General features: G+C 31.3%; 2 protein-coding genes across 5 annotated transcripts; both read left to right on the top strand.

Moving 5' to 3' along the window:
- Positions 1-4,418: 4,418 nt before the first annotated feature.
- Positions 4,419-10,578, top strand: LOC108343072 (C2 and GRAM domain-containing protein At1g03370). Of its 3 annotated transcripts, XR_001833464.2 has the most exons (10): positions 4,419-5,330; positions 5,900-7,123; positions 7,315-7,497; positions 7,628-7,911; positions 7,999-8,115; positions 8,230-8,492; positions 8,969-9,137; positions 9,293-9,565; positions 9,710-10,009; positions 10,174-10,578. XR_001833464.2 is itself a non-coding variant. In XM_017581118.2 (9 exons), exons 1-9 carry the CDS (start codon positions 4,982-4,984, stop codon positions 9,899-9,901), a joined length of 3,054 nt encoding a protein of 1,017 aa, XP_017436607.1. In that variant the 5' UTR covers positions 4,419-4,981; the 3' UTR covers positions 9,902-10,578. The 3 variants fall into 3 exon arrangements, 2 of the variants coding, with proteins under 2 accessions (XP_017436607.1, XP_052735042.1); XM_017581118.2 differs by having other exon boundaries at positions 9,710-10,578; XM_052879082.1 differs by having other exon boundaries at positions 5,214-5,350; positions 9,710-10,578.
- Positions 10,579-11,387: 809 nt separating this feature from the next.
- Positions 11,388-13,901, top strand: LOC108340939 (protein phosphatase 1 regulatory inhibitor subunit PPP1R8 homolog). 2 transcript variants are annotated; one of them, XM_052879257.1, is made up of 4 exons: positions 11,409-11,486; positions 11,825-11,850; positions 11,925-12,439; positions 12,829-13,901. In XM_052879257.1, the coding sequence occupies exons 3-4, from the start codon at positions 11,964-11,966 to the stop codon at positions 13,640-13,642; spliced, it is 1,290 nt and encodes a 429-aa protein (XP_052735217.1). In that variant the 5' UTR covers positions 11,409-11,486; positions 11,825-11,850; positions 11,925-11,963; the 3' UTR covers positions 13,643-13,901. The 2 variants fall into 2 exon arrangements, with proteins under 2 accessions (XP_017434004.1, XP_052735217.1); XM_017578515.2 differs by having other exon boundaries at positions 11,388-11,486; positions 11,825-12,439.
- The last annotated feature ends 3,669 nt before the right edge of the window (positions 13,902-17,570 follow it).

Raw genomic sequence — 17,570 nt, 5'->3', positions numbered from 1 at the left:
CGTATATATATATATATATATATATATATATATATATATATATATATATATATATACCTAGCTTATTTGAGTTTAGCATCAAGAAAACCGAATGTCAGTCAATGACCGAGCACGGTAGAGAGAAAACTTTATTGAAGTTGGACGAACGCTATTTTCATCAATATAGATTATATGAAATAAAATGAGCACTTGGTGTAAGACCGAGCACTACTTAGTAAGAACGCTTGGTGTAAGACCGAGCACTACTAAACTTATATTAGAAAGCTTGATATATATAACAAGATGCTATTGGGGTAGTGTTTAAGAATAAACGAAAATATACAAATACATATTTATATATACTTAAGTTTATAACCGAACACCAAGAACCAACTATGCTTGGCCGAACGCTCATGCACAGTATTTCGAAACGAAGACGCTCGTCCTCAACTAGGATTCTTCCCAAATGAAAGAATCCAATTCTAACCAAGTTTACTAGAAAAACCGAACGGTCAAGGACCGTTCAGTTACGAATGTACACTCTCATAGAGGAATTTCATACTTAGAAATCATTTATCTCAATTCAATTTCTCAACATTTATCTACATAAGTTCATACATTCATATTATATTCAATTTCCATACTTCATACAATCCAAACATAGCAACCATCATATATCATATTAATTCATTCAATTCAACGAACGTTCATGCAATACAAATAACATACAAATTAAATTAATAAGTTTCCCTTACCTCTAGCGTGACCGGACGTTCACAAAGGCAGAATTAAGGTTCGCCCTACTACAAGTTCTTCTACCCTCAATGCTCAACAATCCTCCAAAAACTAAACCAAACAGAAGACCAAAAATGGCTCAGAATGAGATTATGAACTCATGCAACCAGACTCTTGGTTTGCATGTGCCAAAAAACGAACGTCTAAAGGAAAAGAAGAACTTATCAGTTCAGAACCCAAAACCGTTCGATTCAAACTGAAGCTCTTGACGCCGGAAGTGCTTCTACGATATCTGAACGGAGATCGAAGAAGAGAAAGAGTGAGATTTGGTAGTAAGAAGGAGGAGAAAATGGAGTTTCGGAAATTAGAGAGGAAGATGGTTGCATGCAGAGAATTACGTAAACTTTTGAAACTCAGATTTTGCTTCTACTAACCAAAACCGAACGTCTAATTCCTTGCAGCCACCTGTTTTTCATTCTCTGAAATTCTAACTCTTTTATCGACACTTGGTTTCCACTAAAAAAGGTTTTGGAGTGCGTTTTAATGAGGTCTGACACATAGCCATGTGATAAATATAATGAAATAGTTATTAAACCTTAGAATTTAAATGTGAAAGATCATTGGATTATTTTGTAATTAATCTCACTATCACATTACAATGCTACTCAATTAATGCTGATATTGAAATAGTTTTTCTTTTATTAATTAATGTTGACTTGGGCTCTCAAGTATTTTAAAAGTCCAAATCTTGGAAAAATTCATTTTGAGCTTTTTTTTTTACACTCTTAATTTCTAACTACACCCCTATATTTCTTAATATGATGTTTTGCCTTTTTGTAAAAGTTACTTCGACATTACCTGTTCTACAAATCTTTTAGAACAATGTTTCCGAAATTTTCATGATACGATTTCTGAAATGAGATTTTTAAAATAGAATTTTCAGAATAATTTTTTTGAAACACGGGTTTTTCGGAACAATTTTGCCCTCAAGAAATAATGTTAATTTTTGTAACCTTTGAAAAAGAGAAAGAAAGTTGAAAAAAATGGTTTATATAATAATAATTTTTTTTAATAAATTATGATTTTCAATTTGTTAAGCAACCATTATATTAGTACGAAAATTCGTGAATATTGTTTTTCATTTTAATTATTCAAATCGTTAATCAAAATTTTATGAAGAATCTGTTTCATACTTATTACTTTTTCTAAATTTGAAATAATATCATTTTGATGTGTTAGTAGTTGTAAATTCTTGTTTATATATTTGATCTCAGTCTCTTATATTTGCATTCAATTCAAATGAAATTTATTTGACTGAATTTTGTGCACGAATATATTTTCAGTAGTTATAAAATATGTTAAAATATCAATGAATTGATAGATTAATTAAGGTGATTTTTTATTACAAATTTAAACGTTCATCATAAACTAACTAAATTACTTTTTATATTTTTTTATTCTCATAACACTTTTGAAATCTAATGATTATAAATAGTAATGAATTTACTGCTTTCATTAAATAGAATTATGAAATTTTATTTTATGTCATAGTCACATCCCATAAAAACAGTTAGGTATGGAAGATGGTTGAAAGCAACGGAAATCAATTCACTTTCATCTCTACCGTTCCATAATTTTGGTATTGGTAGTTGATTCAGACTTTTTTTAATTTATTATGATTATACATATATAGATATATTAAATTCCTTTTATAAAACCTAAATCATATTTAAGTTATTTAAAAAATAAAATGAACAAAATAAAGTTATTAATAAAAATTGAATGATTGAAACTAGAGAATGACATACCCTTGAGGAAGAACTGAATGATTGGATGAAAAATTTGCTTTCGTACAGAAGATATTTATTATAGAACAATTAAGAATTTCTAATAAAAATGAAAGTAAATTGTATGATAATTGAGAAATTAAATTCCACGATGGCAACAGACTTGACGTATACTTGTAATTATATTTATAGATTTTCTCTATTTTAATAGGAAAATTAGGTGGAAAGAATCAATGTAATAACTTAGAATTTTGTTTTCTTTTATAAATTGAATCAATGTAATTTTACCAACACTTTCTACATACTTTTATATGTCCTGTAAAATTTTCAATTTGAAAGAAGTTTGTTTAACTTTTCACCAACATACCACATAAGTGTCAATTAATTCCCAAAAATATTATAAATTAATAATTTTAAACACTAATTTCATTTTTATCGCATTATAATGCCTTTTAAAAGATATTTTAGATTAATCTACAACTTCTAAAATATCATTAAAATAAAATACCAAGCTACGTGGAATTTTTTAGTATAAGATTTTCATTTAACTCTAATAATTAACATTTAAATAGATTAAATAAATATTCGTATTATTGTTATTAATGCATACATTCCTCGTGTTTTCTAAAACATATCTAAATTATAAAATTTTACTTTAAAATATTTAATTATTTATATTTCCTTAACAAATTTAAGTAAACATTTATATTAAAGATACATTGGAAATCTAATAACGAATGTAAATTTTACATTAAATAATAAGAATGAAAAAATTGAATAAAAAAGTTACAAAACTTATTATTTTTAAGTTTTAAATTGAAAATAGTGTCATCCTCCAATATAAATTAGATTAGACTCATATATTTGTAGTAAATCTTTTTACCCATTAGTAAACTTTAACTCTACATTTTTACATAACTTTTTATGGTTAGTTATACTTTATTAACTATTCAAAATTACTTTATATTTGCGGAAAACCATAATATGTCATCCAATAACAACGTAGGAGTGTTTAAGAAAACTAAAAACATGTTGAATAACTTTTCTGATATATATGTGTGATGAGAGGCAGAGAGGAGCAAGAACGTGTCAAACACAACGACAAATTTCACTCCTTTTCCATCAACATCATGATTGATGAAAGGGTTTCTATGCAATTCATGAAGAAATCAGATAACCCAGAGAGAAAATCTCACTAAATATATTTCTTGAAAGTTTTTTTTTTTCTCTAGGGTTCATAGCTTCAAGCATATAAATTGGATTAATTTTTTTCCAACCCACAAGGAAAATATGCCTGTATTTTTAAATGCTACCACACCCAGTAGATACATTAATGAGTCTACATTGACTTTTTCTTTAAAGAATATAAAGTAATAATTTAAGCCTTTGCCCTTAGGAGGGGCTACATATTTTGGGTGCCCTCCAAATTGGACCCCCAAAGCATGTGGTGTCGTCTTAGAAAAGGGTGAGAACTCTTCCAATCAATATTAAATTCATGAACCACTTCAGCAAGAAACAAAAAGTGGGAAAAAAATATCACAAGCATCTACTATCTTTAATCCAATTTTCTTGATAACCACGTTTTTAAGACACAGAAGTTTTAGCATAATTTAGTATAAAATACTTGATATTTAAATAAAATTACTTCACCAAACATGGATATACCAATCTACCATAGAACACTTGCTTTTTCATTACTTAAAATCAGCCTTGAAACCAGGTTTTAAGATTTTCTTTTTAATTGATAAGTTGGTGAAAAAGAAAAAGGAAAAAAAAAGTTACTTTGTATAAAAGTAAAAATAATTTAATAACAGTGTAGATATGATTAGCACTGTATACGTAGATACCGCGGTAAGGTCCAATATGAGAAAAGTTCAACAAAACTTGTCAATCTAATATGAGAAAAGTATAACAACTTAAAACTTGGTTTCATGTTGTTCTATCCTCTTTTCACACTTTCATATCCAAAATTTATTTTTATTGATTAAATAAAATCCTATTTCTCTTCCAGTCTCGATCATTCATTCCAGCAGTTATATCTCCTTGATTATCCTCTCACAAAATCTTTGTTCCTTTTTTTCATGCCCTTCTTGCTTTGGTAGTTGACAAAGTGTTCTGATTCCTTCTCAAATATTTAAGCCGTTCACGCTTAATTCGTCGCAGAAATTTAGTTCTGAATTCGTTTCCACATAGATCAGCAATTCTCTTGGCCCAACCAAGATTTCTGTTTTTCCATATGTTTGTGTCTGATTCATGGCTTGGTTTTTCTTTTGCTGGCTGAAGATTTTATGTTGCTTGGAACAGTTTGATTCATGATTTTCCACTTTCAGTTGATTCTTTCTACAACTTTGTCATAAACTGCATTACCCTTTTGGAAGATCTTTCTAGGGTGCTCCGTAGTTTACGTGGCGGTTAAAAAAGTTGACTTTTTTACCTCAAGATTCTGATTCTGGTCCCCTTTTGAGTTCTAGAACGTCGTAATGAAGCTTGTGGTTCGTGTGATCGAAGCAAAGAACTTGCCACCGACGGATCCCAATGGGTTGAGTGATCCGTACGTGAGGCTGCAGTTGGGGAAGCACAGGTTCAGGACCAAAGTGATCAAGAAGAGCTTGAATCCAAAGTGGAATGAGGAGTTTAGCTTTAGGGTAGATGACCTTAACGAGGAGTTGGTTATATCTGTCATGGATGAAGATAAGTTCTTCAATGATGACTTTGTGGGTCAACTTAAGGTGCCAATTTCCATTGTTTTTGAGGAGGAGATCAAGTCCCTTGGCACTGCTTGGTATTCTTTGCAACCCAAAAGCAAGAAGTCCAAGAACAAGGAATCTGGTGTGTTAAGCTGCTGAACAGTACTTTCCTCTACCTTATCCAATACTTTGCTCCTTACCTAACATTTGAGGGACCATGTTTGTTCTCTCTCCCTTTAAACTATCAGTTTTATTGTTTGATTATTTTATATTGACACTAAATTTATACTCAAACAATTTTGTCATTGCGTTACATCAATTTGTTGCTAGTGAACATAAACTTTTAGACTATCTTGGTTTTGAAAAAAAGTATCATAGTAGGACCAAACTAACGTTGTAATATTTCAAGAAACAATGATGTTTCATACTCTTCAAAAGATGAAATGAGAGGTTTAATCTCATTCCATAGAAACTACTCATACTGTTGTTGTATTGGTTTTTTGCTTAAAGTTGGGACTGATAAAATGGTTTAAATTGCATTACGTCTATTTTGAGACTATGAAATCTGGATCATACCTCTCAAAGGGTTATCCACTTAAACACCATCTGGAAAATAATTTGGTCACCAACTCTGAACATGAATATATGAAACGTGGTTTTGTTGTTTACCTTGAACTTAAATTCCTTCTTCTTTTTACCTTTTCCTGGCAGGTGAGATTCGTTTGAGCATATATTTTTCACAAAAGAATGCATCCATGGAGACACACGGTAGTAGTGATGATCTATTATCACATCCAAGAACAAAAGAATCACCTTCAAGATCATCCCCAGCCCGTTCAAGCTCGTCCTCCCCTTCCAGTGAAGAAATTACATCTGCTAAGGATGAAAAATCTAGTACACAGAAAACAATAACAGGTAGAATTGCTCAAATTTTTAATAAGAGCACTGATGTGTATTCAACCCACAGAAGCATTGACTTGGATCAATCTGAAATTGACAAAGTTGAAGTTAGTGAGGTGAATGACGAAGATCAGTCCTCTAATGTGACATTTGAAGAAGCTATGAGAAAAATACAGTCTGAAGATCAAGGCAATGAAATTCCTAACAATTTACCAGCGGGAGTGTTTATTGATCAACAATATGTTATTGCACCAGAAGACTTGAACGAGTTACTATATTCATCAGATTCAAATTTTCTCAAGTCATTGGCGGAGGTACAGGGTAGTACAGAACTAGAAATAGGACCTTGGAAGTTTGAGAATGATGGGAAGATCTTCAAAAGATTAGTTTCTTATCTCAAGGCTCCTAGTAAATTAATTAAAGCTGTCAAAGCCTACGAGGAGCACACATATTTAAAAGCCGATGGCAAGAACTTTGCTGTTCTAGCCAGTGTCAGCACTCCTGATGTTATGTACGGGGGTACTTTTAGGGTAGAAATACTCTATGTAATCACACCCGGAGCGGAGTTGCCTACAGGAGAACAGTGTTCACGTCTGATTGTATCATGGCGAATGAATTTTTTACAGAGCACAATGATGAAAGGAATGATAGAAAGTGGGGCTCGGCAAGGCATGAAAGAAAGCTTTGATCAGTATGCCACTTTGTTATCCCAAACTGTTAAACCTGCTGATCCAAAGGACCTTAGTTCCAATAAAGAGCAAGCTTTGGCATCATTACATGCAGAACCTGAATCAGATTGGAGGCTTGCAGTGCAGTATTTTGCTAATTTCACAGTATTCACCACAGTTTTCATGGGGTTGTATGTTCTTGTTCACATTTGGCTGGCTGCACCCAGCACAATTCAAGGGCTTGAGTTTGGTGGGCTGGACTTGCCAGATTCAATTGGTGAATTTGTTTTCTGTGCAGTCTTTGTTCTTCAAGGTGAACGCATGCTGGGTATAATCTCACGGTTTATAAAGGCCAGAGCACAAAAGGGTAATCTCAGTTTTAATATACTTTACATTTCAGCAATCTGGTTTTCCTTTTTCTCACTGACTTAGTGTTGCTTTTAATAAAAAGATGATGAGTTTGTCACTTTTGTCTTTTTACTGTTTAGCGCCTATTTGCTTCATTTAATGACCATGAGTCTGTGATTATATTGATTTTTCTTGGTACTCCAATATTAGGAAGTGACCATGGAATCAAAGCACAAGGAGATGGGTGGTTGCTAACTGTTGCCTTAATTGAAGGATGTAATTTAGCTTCTGTTGATTCTAGTGGGTTGTCTGATCCATATGTGGTGTTTACTTGCAATGGGAAAACAAGAACTAGTTCAATCAAGTTCCAGAAATCTAATCCTATATGGAATGGTGAGTGTTTACCTGGATCAAATGTTCGAATCCAGTGATCTAATAGTGCAATACGTAACTCCAGTTTTCCCTATACGGGATATGTATTTTATATGATTTTTTTTGTTAAGAACATTGTCAATCTTTGCAGAAATATTTGAGTTTGATGCAATGGATGATCCTCCTTCTGTGTTGGATGCGGTTGTTTATGACTTTGATGGACCTTTTGATGATGCTGAATCTCTAGGACATGCTGAAATTAATTTTCTGAAAACAAACATAGCAGATCTTGCTGATGTATGGGTTCCCCTTGAAGGAAAGTTGGCTTTGGCATGTCAGTCTAAGTTGCACCTAAGAATTTTTTTGGACAACACTAGAGGTGGCAATGTTGCAAAGGAATATTTAAGTAAAATGGAGAAAGAAGTGGGGAAGAAGGTATTAAAACACTGTCTCTGTGTTGTATCGTACTTTCTGTCTGTCACCTTTCTTTCTGGCTTATTCTTTTATTTAAAAAATTTGTAGATTAACTTGCGGTCTCCTCAAACAAATTCAGCATTTCAGAAACTCTTTGGGCTTCCAGCTGAGGAATTTCTCATCAATGATTTCACCTGTCATTTGAAAAGAAAAATGCCCCTGCAGGTGTGGTTATTCTGTTATGTGATGTTGAAATTATGGTCTATTTTCCTACTCTGGATTTTACTGGTACGTGCTTGTTTAGTATAATCTCATCAAATTGTGAATATTTCTCTGCAGGGCCGCCTGTTTCTTTCAGCAAGAATTATTGGATTTCATGCAAATTTGTTTGGAAAGAAGACGAGATTCTTTTTCCTTTGGGAAGATATTGAAGACATTCAGGTCGTTCCTCCTACATTTTCTTCAATGGGGAGTCCAATAATTGTCATAACTCTTCGGAAGGGTAGAGGTGTGGATGCAAGGCATGGTGCAAAAACACAAGATGAACAAGGCAGGCTGAAGTTCCATTTTCAGTCATTTGTGTCTTTCAACGTTGCACACAGGTAGAAAATTATATAACATCTGACGAATAACTTATTTCTTATATATCTGCAACTTGTGTTAAAATATCTCTATTCTATGTTCAGTCTCTCTTTCATTTCTTGTATTACTATGATGAAGAACCGTATCATTATGATGATTTTGTCTAATGGTGACAAAGGTCTGGTTTTGTAACTTTTTTGTACAGCGCATGAATAATGAAAAGGAGAGCTTGTTATATGGAAATATCTGGAGGTTTTTCCTTCCAAATTATCTTTCACCAAATCCAGTTGCTTCTCAACTGTCCTATTCTCCACATAGATTTTGGTGTGAAAGTTTTCTTAACCACCACAAAATGATTCCTTTGTTTTCGGAGGCTTATCTCATGAGATTCTTCTCTATAGATGCTGGCATATAGAAAAAATTTAAGGTGTAGTGATTAAAAAAGAATAGAATAGAAGATATCACATGTTACTAAGAAAATATTTCTGTGATGCAGGACTATCATGGCTCTCTGGAAAGCCAGATCTTTGAGTCCTGAACAGAAGGTTGAGTTTGTTGAAGAACAATCTGATAGCAAAAGCCTTATAAGTGAAGAGAGTGGCTCATTCCTTGGTCTGGATGATGTTAGCATGTCTGAGATCTATTCTTGCTCGCTTTCAATTCCTGTAATCTCTCTCTCTCTCTCATCGTGCAAAAATATGCACTATATTCCATGCATGTTGTGTGTTATTGCCATAACTGCAAATTATTGAGTCTTATTCATCATTTCTTTATTAAATGTTTCAGTTTGATTATAGTTCTTTTCCTTTCATTAATACAGGCAAGTTACCTCATGGAGATATTTAGTGGGGGTGAGTTGGACCGACGCGTCATGGAAAAACTTGGTTATCTTAATTATTCTTATACTCCTTGGGTATCAGAGAACCATGATATCTCCGAGAGAGCTGTATATTACAAATTTGAGAAGCGTATTTCAAGTTATAAAGGTGAAGTGACAAGTACTCAGCAAAGATCTCCCCTTTCAGATGGAAAGGGTTGGCTTGTGGAAGAGCTTATGAACCTTCATGGAGTTCCTCTTGGTGATTACTTCAATGTGAGTTAGCCAAGTGTAGCTTATTTCTAGACTTTCAGTGCTTGTCTGTTATCTCTTGTTTTTCGTGATTTCCTGTTGTTGTTATCCTTCTGTTTGTTTTCACCTTTTGCACCACCACTGAATTGTCTCCTATATGCCACACAGATACACCTACGGTACCAAATTGAGGATTTACCACCAAAAGTAAAGGGATGCAAAGTGCAAGTATTATTTGGAATGGAATGGTTGAAAAGCTCAAAGAATCAGAAAAGACTTACAAAGAACATCCTACAAAATGTGCAGGAACGTTTGAAGGTGACCTTTAGTCTAGCTGAGAAAGAGCTTTCACCAAAATAGGAAATGAATCTTCCTGTAATATGACTTTAACAAGTATTGGAGCTATCTGAAATTCTGTTACCAAAAATGTTGGCTTGGACTGGAATATATGGTGCATCAGATCATAAGGTTCGTGTGGTTGTGCTGTTTGGAGTTGGTTTCCAACACTATCCATTACTTCATTGAAAATATCAGTTGAAAAAAAGTACCTTCTAGTATGGGGGAACTTGTATAATGATGCTGAAAGTTGTTGTCATGTGCTGATTTCCTATCAACTCTATTCTTTGAACCAGATAACCAAAGACTAACAGAAAAGGCTACCATTTGTTCCACTGTACATGACTAGTTTGACTCTGGCAGAAGATACTCACTCAGATCAGATTTCCAACCCCTGTTGCAAGCAATTCAAATTTTGTATTTTGTTGTTGCTGTAAACATCATATTACAAAGCTCACCACCATTTAGTTGCCTCAGTTATTAATTGTTACAAGATATCATCAACAGCTGAGACTTTGGTCATATGGGAAATGTTGTAAAAGATTAATTTTTAGGCCTAAGACCTTCATGACACGAAGCTATTCCTTGTAGAGATTCATTGGTTAGAATTATTCATTATGTTGTGGCCTTCTGACTATGCCATGTAGAATTTGTTAATTGCTGATTTTCTTAGATAGCATTCTTCTATTCTGGTTTGAGAAGACTGTATAAAGTTCGATATAAAAACACAAGAAAGTAAATTCTAAACTTGACTCTCAGAAAATTGTTACAAAACAGTTAAGTAATAAGACTAAGAGAAGAACTCTTGTATGATATGAAATCATAAATATAACATTTGCTTCATTTAGTACACTGCTATGTTGATCTTTCAATAGTTTATATTGCTATTAAGTCCTCTGAATTATTTTCTGAAAAAAAAAATGGTTCTGTAGGGTCAACAAATTACTTGCTTGTAACTTAAATGATTAAATTATTTGATTGGATCACATATGACTGTAACAATAATTTTCTTCTATTGTTTCTCTTTTATCAAATCAATTATATAATTATTTTCTCTCTCTTGGTTCAAATGAATAATAAACTATTTGTTCCTGCTAATAATTAAACAATAGATAAAATAAATATTTAGTAATATTAAAAAATTAAAATAGAATATCACTTTTTAACGTTCAACATATTATAATTTATATATTAATATAATTATAAAATTACATAATTTTAATACTAATATTTTATTTATCTACAATTTTATTAATATGAACTTGATTTATTTTAAAATATATTTTAAATTAAATTAATTTTTAATATATTTTTCCACTTGTTTGTAATTGATTTCTACAATCAGTAGTTTGACAAGTTCTGACCAATTATTTTTATTAGTCACATAATTTCATGGATATATCAATCTATCATGGATTAAAATGATTATAATAAGAATATATAAAACTTTAAACTATTACAAAATAGTGTTCATTAAATTGTAATTAAAATTTATAAATATGTTAATTGAGCAATTTTGTAGGAAAATAAACAGTTGTTTGTAAAAAATCAGCATTTCTCGTTCTCTCTTTCCACTCTTCAAAGACGCAGCTATCTAAAACCCTAATCGGTAAGATTCTCCAACTCCCAATTTCCTCCAGGAAACCACAAAAATTATACTTTTTTCAGGATTTCGATTACACTTTCGTACTTAGACTTCAATTTGCTTTTGAATGACTACAATTATTGTTAGATTTACCCCCAATATTATAGCAGATTAATTCCATGTTATTGTCTAGGGTAGATTCATTCAAAGCGATCTTGCTTTCGATTACTCATTTGGCTTATAATCACCATGTGTCACTTTTATCCTTTACGACGAATCTCTTTGTTGTCATTTCTTGGTCCTCTTACACACAAGGTGTATTTGACGTTTTTTTCCTTAACAACCTTTTATGATATGTGCAGAGAGAGCTTTGTAGCATTTTCTTAAGGTATGTTTTAAAAGTTGCCTGTTTCATTGGTTCCTTTTGATGTCATGGTGATATTGTGAGCTCATACTGAGAAGGAGCTGAAGGAGCTCATGTTCTAAGACCATTTGAAGAGAATGTATGGAAGGGCTTCTTCCGGTCTTGATAGATTTAAGAAGGCTCAGACCTTGGAACCGTTCTCTGTTTCTGTCAACTCATCATCTTCCAGAAATGGAGCCCAACCCTCTAGTAAAGTTGTTGGTCATTCCTCTGCTTGGCCTCCACAGTCTCATGTTTCTGGGCACCAATCCCAGCACCAGCAGGCTTCTCAGAAGACTGTAGGAGTGGAGGCAGCCCCCTTGTTGGAACAAAATCAGCAGGCAACTCAGGTTGGGGGAGGGCAGTCAACATGGCAGCCACCAGATTGGGCGATTGAGCCACGGCCAGGTGTGTTTTACCTGGAAGTTTTGAAGGATGGTCAGGTGCTAGACCAGATTAATCTGGACAGAAGGAGGAGTATCTTTGGGAGGCAAATCCAGACTTGTGATTTTGTGCTCGATCATCAATCTGTCTCTCGCCAACATGCTGCTGTTATTCCTCACAAGAATGGGAGGTTAGAACTTTGCTCCCGCTAATTTAATATTACTAGAATGGATTCTCTACTTTGGGATATGAATATCATTGACATGCCTGTGAATTGCATATTCTGAATAAACTGTCTCAAACCTTGGTCAAACAAGTTAATTTCTGTTACCCAGCCATTCCAACAAAAATGAAGGTAATTACATTTCTGGTAAAATTTAGGAGTGGTGTCTGTGTGAACCTCAGGGGAGCTTGAAAGGAAAAGAAACATTATCTTTCATTGTTAAAGGGCAGGCACATGCCATGTTTTGGAGTTCATAGATTAGTTGTTCTCTTTTTGGGTTTAATTAAGTCCTATGAAAAGTGAAAATCCCTTGCAAATTGTGATTCATTGGCCTTAACAGTTTCTTTTAATTACAGCATATATGTAATTGATTTGGGGTCTGCACATGGTACATTTGTTGCAAATGAGAGGTTGACTAAGGATTCACCAGTTGAGCTTGAAGTGGGACAATCTTTGCGGTTTGCTGCATCAACAAGAACATACATATTAAGAAAGAATGATGCAGCTCTTTTCCCTCGTCCTCCACCACCAGCAGAGATAAATTTCCCACCTCCACCTGACCCATCTGATGAAGAAGCTGTTGTAGCTTATAATACGCTACTGAATCGTTATGGTATCAACAAGGCTGATCTAGTGTCCAAATCTGGTGAATCTGGTAGTTCAGCAAGTGGTAGAACTAAAGACTATCAATCTGAAAGACCGGCCAAGAGAGTTAGGAAAACAAGAGTTGCCTTCAGGGATCAAGTTGGGGGAGAGTTAGTTGAGGTGGTTGGAATTTCAGATGGCGCAGATGTAGAAACAGAACCTGGTCCAGTTGGGGTCAAAGAAGGTAGTCTAGTCGGTAAATATGAATCTCTTGTACAGATAACTGTAATACCAAAGGGGAAAGAGCAGACCTCTGCCAAGGAGGCAGAGTCGTCCCCAAAAGGTGTGACTGATAAACTACAAGAAGTCTTAAAAAAGATCAAAACCCCAGTTAAAACCGGCATTTACGATGACCTTTATGGAGAATCATTATCTACGAAAGTTGGATCTTCCTGGGCATATTCACCTGCACTCAGTACTGGTGAACGAGTTCCAGATAAGGACCGTGAAGGAAGTGGAAAGCGAGAAAGTAATCCTAACACTGTTGATGGAGATGAAGATGATGATGATGATTTGTTTGGGTGATCATTGAACTTACGCAGACTGGGTACTGAGATACTTTTGTAGTAGCTCTATATGAGCATGACATCATAGGGAGTTCAAAACATGCAAATAATTATGTTGCATGCTTCTTGTCTTCTGGAGTTAATTGTTTCAATGCATAGCCATAGATAGCTATTGATTATTTGCATTGCATTCCCCCATTTGCTTTAAAAGACAGCAGATTCATGGCTAAATGGTGTGTTAACTTTGTATGGAGACATTAAGTATTGGTTTGTCAGTATTTTCTTTCTGCTATCCTTATACTGACATGTCATCCCTAATACGGATTGACCAGAAAGCCACATCTTGTGTTGTTTTGTCTTGAACTTGATGTTCGCACGCTTTGGTGTTTTTGTCAAGCTTCAAGCATTCATCTTTGGGTTGGGTAAAAATAACTTATCAGTACTGTACTATACTTAATTGTATTATATTATATTAAAAAAACTGATCCACTCTTACTAAAAGTCTTACTAAAAGTTAAGTATACTATTTTATGGTTCAGTATACTATTTTATGGTTCAGTTTTTAAAAACTGAACTTGTAACATTTTTAGTTCAGTTAATTGCTAAAACTGTATTATACAAATTATTTCTACCTCAACGTTGTTCTCTTGTTCATGTATTTTTAAATATCTTTTTCTATCTTTAAATTATTGTAAATGAGTGTCTTATTTATTATTTATGAAAAAGGAAAATCATGAAAAAGGAAATTAAAATAGATGATAAACTTTTTACTGGGAAACATTATGATTTGCAAATAAAGTGAAGATAATAATAATAAACTCTCTTTCTCTAACTGAATGAATATATATATATATATATATATATATATATATATATATATATATATATATATATATATATATATATATATATATATATATATATATATATATATATATATATATGGAGTTTGTTAACGTGCGTATGTCTATTTTTCAGTTGGTACGTTTTAGCAATGTATATCGGGTTTTAGTAGACAAAAATATCCTTATATATCATGGATTCTAAGTTTTAAGGTTAAGGGTATTTTAATAATTTTTATTCTTAAAACTAAAAAAAAAGAAACCCCCCAAACTCTTACTCACCTCTATCATTCCTCTCAACCATTTCTCTTTCATCTTTCTCACTCTAATCTTTTCTCTATCTGTCAGCTCCAATTGAAAAAATCAAAAAAGTTTCTCAACCCTTTCTCTTTCATCTTTCTCACTCCAATCTTTTCTCTGTCATCCCTACTGTAGTCCTAATTGAAAAAATCAAAAACACTTGCCGTTAAACAATCTTACAAAAAAATGATTTTATAATGAGTTTTCATCTTATAATTTTTGTCTTATCTAATTTTATCCAATTTTCACAAGCATAAAGGAATTGGTAATTGACTTGGAAAAACTCAGAAATACTCGTTGTTAAACAATTTCTTACAAAAAATGATTTTATAATGAGTTTTTATTTTATAATTTTTGTCTTATCTAATTTTCACAAGCATAATGACATCAAAGGAATTGGTAATTGGCCTGGAAAAAAATCAGAAGCACTCATTGTTAAACAATTTCTTACAAAAAATGACTTTATAATGAGTTTTCATTTTATAATTTTTGTCGTATATAATTTTATTTAATTTTCACAAGCATAATGACATCCAAAAGAATTGGTAATTGGCCTGGAAGGTTTTTTAAGAGATGATGATTCAACGTGAAATTGAAGAGATCTTGAATGAACCTTTGTCTGAAGGTGAATATGTCAATGACTCAACTCTTTACTAATTTTTTCAAAACTACAGTAGGGATAACGGAGAAAAAGTTGGAGTGAGAGAGATGAAAGAGAAAAGATTCAGAGGAATGAGAGAGTGAGTAAGGGTTTGAGGGTTTTTTTTTTTAAGTTTTGAGAATGAAAATTATTAAAATACCCTTAACCTTAAATCTTAGAATCCATGATATATAAGGGTATTTTTGTCTACTAAAATCCGGTACACATTGCTAAAATGTACCAACTGAAAAACAGGAGTACGCGCGTTAGCAAACCCCATATATATATATATATATATATATATATATATATATATATATATATATATATATATATATATATATATATATATATATATATATATATATATAATAAAATGTTTATATCATGTTTTTAAAAATTATATTGGTATATATTTTTATATTATATAAAAAACTTAAGTAAAATGATAAATAAAATTAATTAATTAATATTTTAATAATAAAATAAATAACTAAAACAGAAAATATTAAAATAAATAACTTAATTTAATATTTTACTAATATTTTTATTTTATATTTTAATAAAATAAATAATTAAAATAAGAAAAGATTTTATAATATTTATTATTTATTAATATTTTATAACAGATTTTGAATTCTTATATGTGATTGAACTTGTCCTTAACTTGTATTCGAGTTTTTAATTATAAAAAAAAATATTCTACTTATAAAGACTCTAACACTCAAATGAGTAAAATATATTCTTATAAATATTTTAATAATAATAAATATTGAGTTAGATTAGCACCGCTATAAATGATATTTATAGACTTTTGTACATTAGTATAATAATATAAATAAGATAGCTCAAAATATAATAACATATTAATAAATATAATAAAATATATTTTTGTAATAATTTTATATTTCACTATTTTAAGCGTGTTTAACTGTATAATAATAATAATATATTGTTTTACAATGTTATTAACTGTTTACGACATATTTGGGTCAGATGTCAAATAATATAATATATGACTGCTTCGTCTTAGTTAATAAAGTTATTTGTTAATTTTAATTAACTGTTTATTTCATGTGTCGTTTTAGTTAATAAAGTTTTAATTTTGTTAATTTTAATAATTTTTTTTTCTTTAGACTATTTAAATAATTAATAAAAGTTAAGTATACTATTTTATGGCTTAGTTTTTAAAAACTGAACTTATAACATTTTTGTTTCAGTTAAGTATGTTATTTCTGTTCAAATTTTATATGCTCATTCTAATTGATAATTAGTAGATTAGTTTTAAATTTCAGCTTTGCATAGTAATTTTTGCATATTAATTTTTATCATGTTGAGATACTTTCTGTTACATTTTCCTTAGTTTAGTAAGTCATATAGTTCTGTATAGACAGTTACTTTGTTATTAGATAGTGTTAAAATCATATTTTAGAACTAGTGTTGTGTTAAAATTAGTACAATTCAGTTTATATTGTAGTTTAGTACAATCTAGTATAATTCAGTTCAATATAGTTTGATAAAACAAAAAATAGTTCAGTTCAGTTTGTTTGAACAGTTTTATAGTTCAGTTCCATTTGTCCACCCCTATTTTTGCCTTGTATTTAGGGAAAATCTTTCGGTGAAAACAACACATGTGAAACTTGATTTAAGTGTCGTATTTTCCTCTTATCTAACCTATCTCTCTTTCATCTATTTTAATGAGTAGAATATTTCCTTGCCATCATGACTTTCTTTCTTCTCTCATCTATTCTTATTCTACTCTAAATCCGTCTTATTTTATCATCTTATTGAGATTTTCTTACAAGAGTTCTTTCCATTAGAACTTTTTATATTTTTATGATTTATTATTTGTATTTCAATTTTTTACAACTTAAAAAGTTCATTTAATTATTATGTTGAGATTGGAATTTTTAAAACACATGTCAAATTTAATAATTATTTTTATATGTTTTTATTCATACCAAGAAGTGAAATTAACAAAATGTAATGAGAACACAAAAGTGAAAATATTTTTTAACTTTTAAGAGTGAGTTTTATATTTAAAATCATCTCCATTTTTAGTATGTTTTAATTAAACTATTTTGTAAGACTTCAATTTTAAATTTTGAAATCTAGTAACAACTTCTATATGGAAGATGTTGAATGTGTACGTTACTTTTGTTTCT

This window comes from Vigna angularis, chromosome 6, assembly GCF_016808095.1.
Source record: "Vigna angularis cultivar LongXiaoDou No.4 chromosome 6, ASM1680809v1, whole genome shotgun sequence".
In the NCBI taxonomy this organism is placed as follows: Eukaryota; Viridiplantae; Streptophyta; class Magnoliopsida; order Fabales; family Fabaceae; genus Vigna; species Vigna angularis.
The sequence above is the reverse complement of the archived record's forward strand: the minus strand, read 5'-3'. Positions and strand labels throughout refer to the sequence as shown.

Coding starts and splice junctions, on each gene's coding strand:
- LOC108340939 (XM_017578515.2), top strand. CDS start 11,964: ATGTATGGAAGGGCTTCTTCCGGTCTTGATAGATTTAAGAAGGCTCAG. Junction 12,440..12,828: donor ATTCCTCACAAGAATGGGAG/GTTAGAACTTTG, acceptor TTTTAATTACAG/CATATATGTAATTGATTTGG.
- LOC108343072 (XM_017581118.2), top strand. CDS start 4,982: ATGAAGCTTGTGGTTCGTGTGATCGAAGCAAAGAACTTGCCACCGACG. Junction 7,124..7,314: donor AAAGGCCAGAGCACAAAAGG/GTAATCTCAGTT, acceptor CTCCAATATTAG/GAAGTGACCATGGAATCAAA. Junction 8,493..8,968: donor TCTTTCAACGTTGCACACAG/GTAGAAAATTAT, acceptor TCTGTGATGCAG/GACTATCATGGCTCTCTGGA.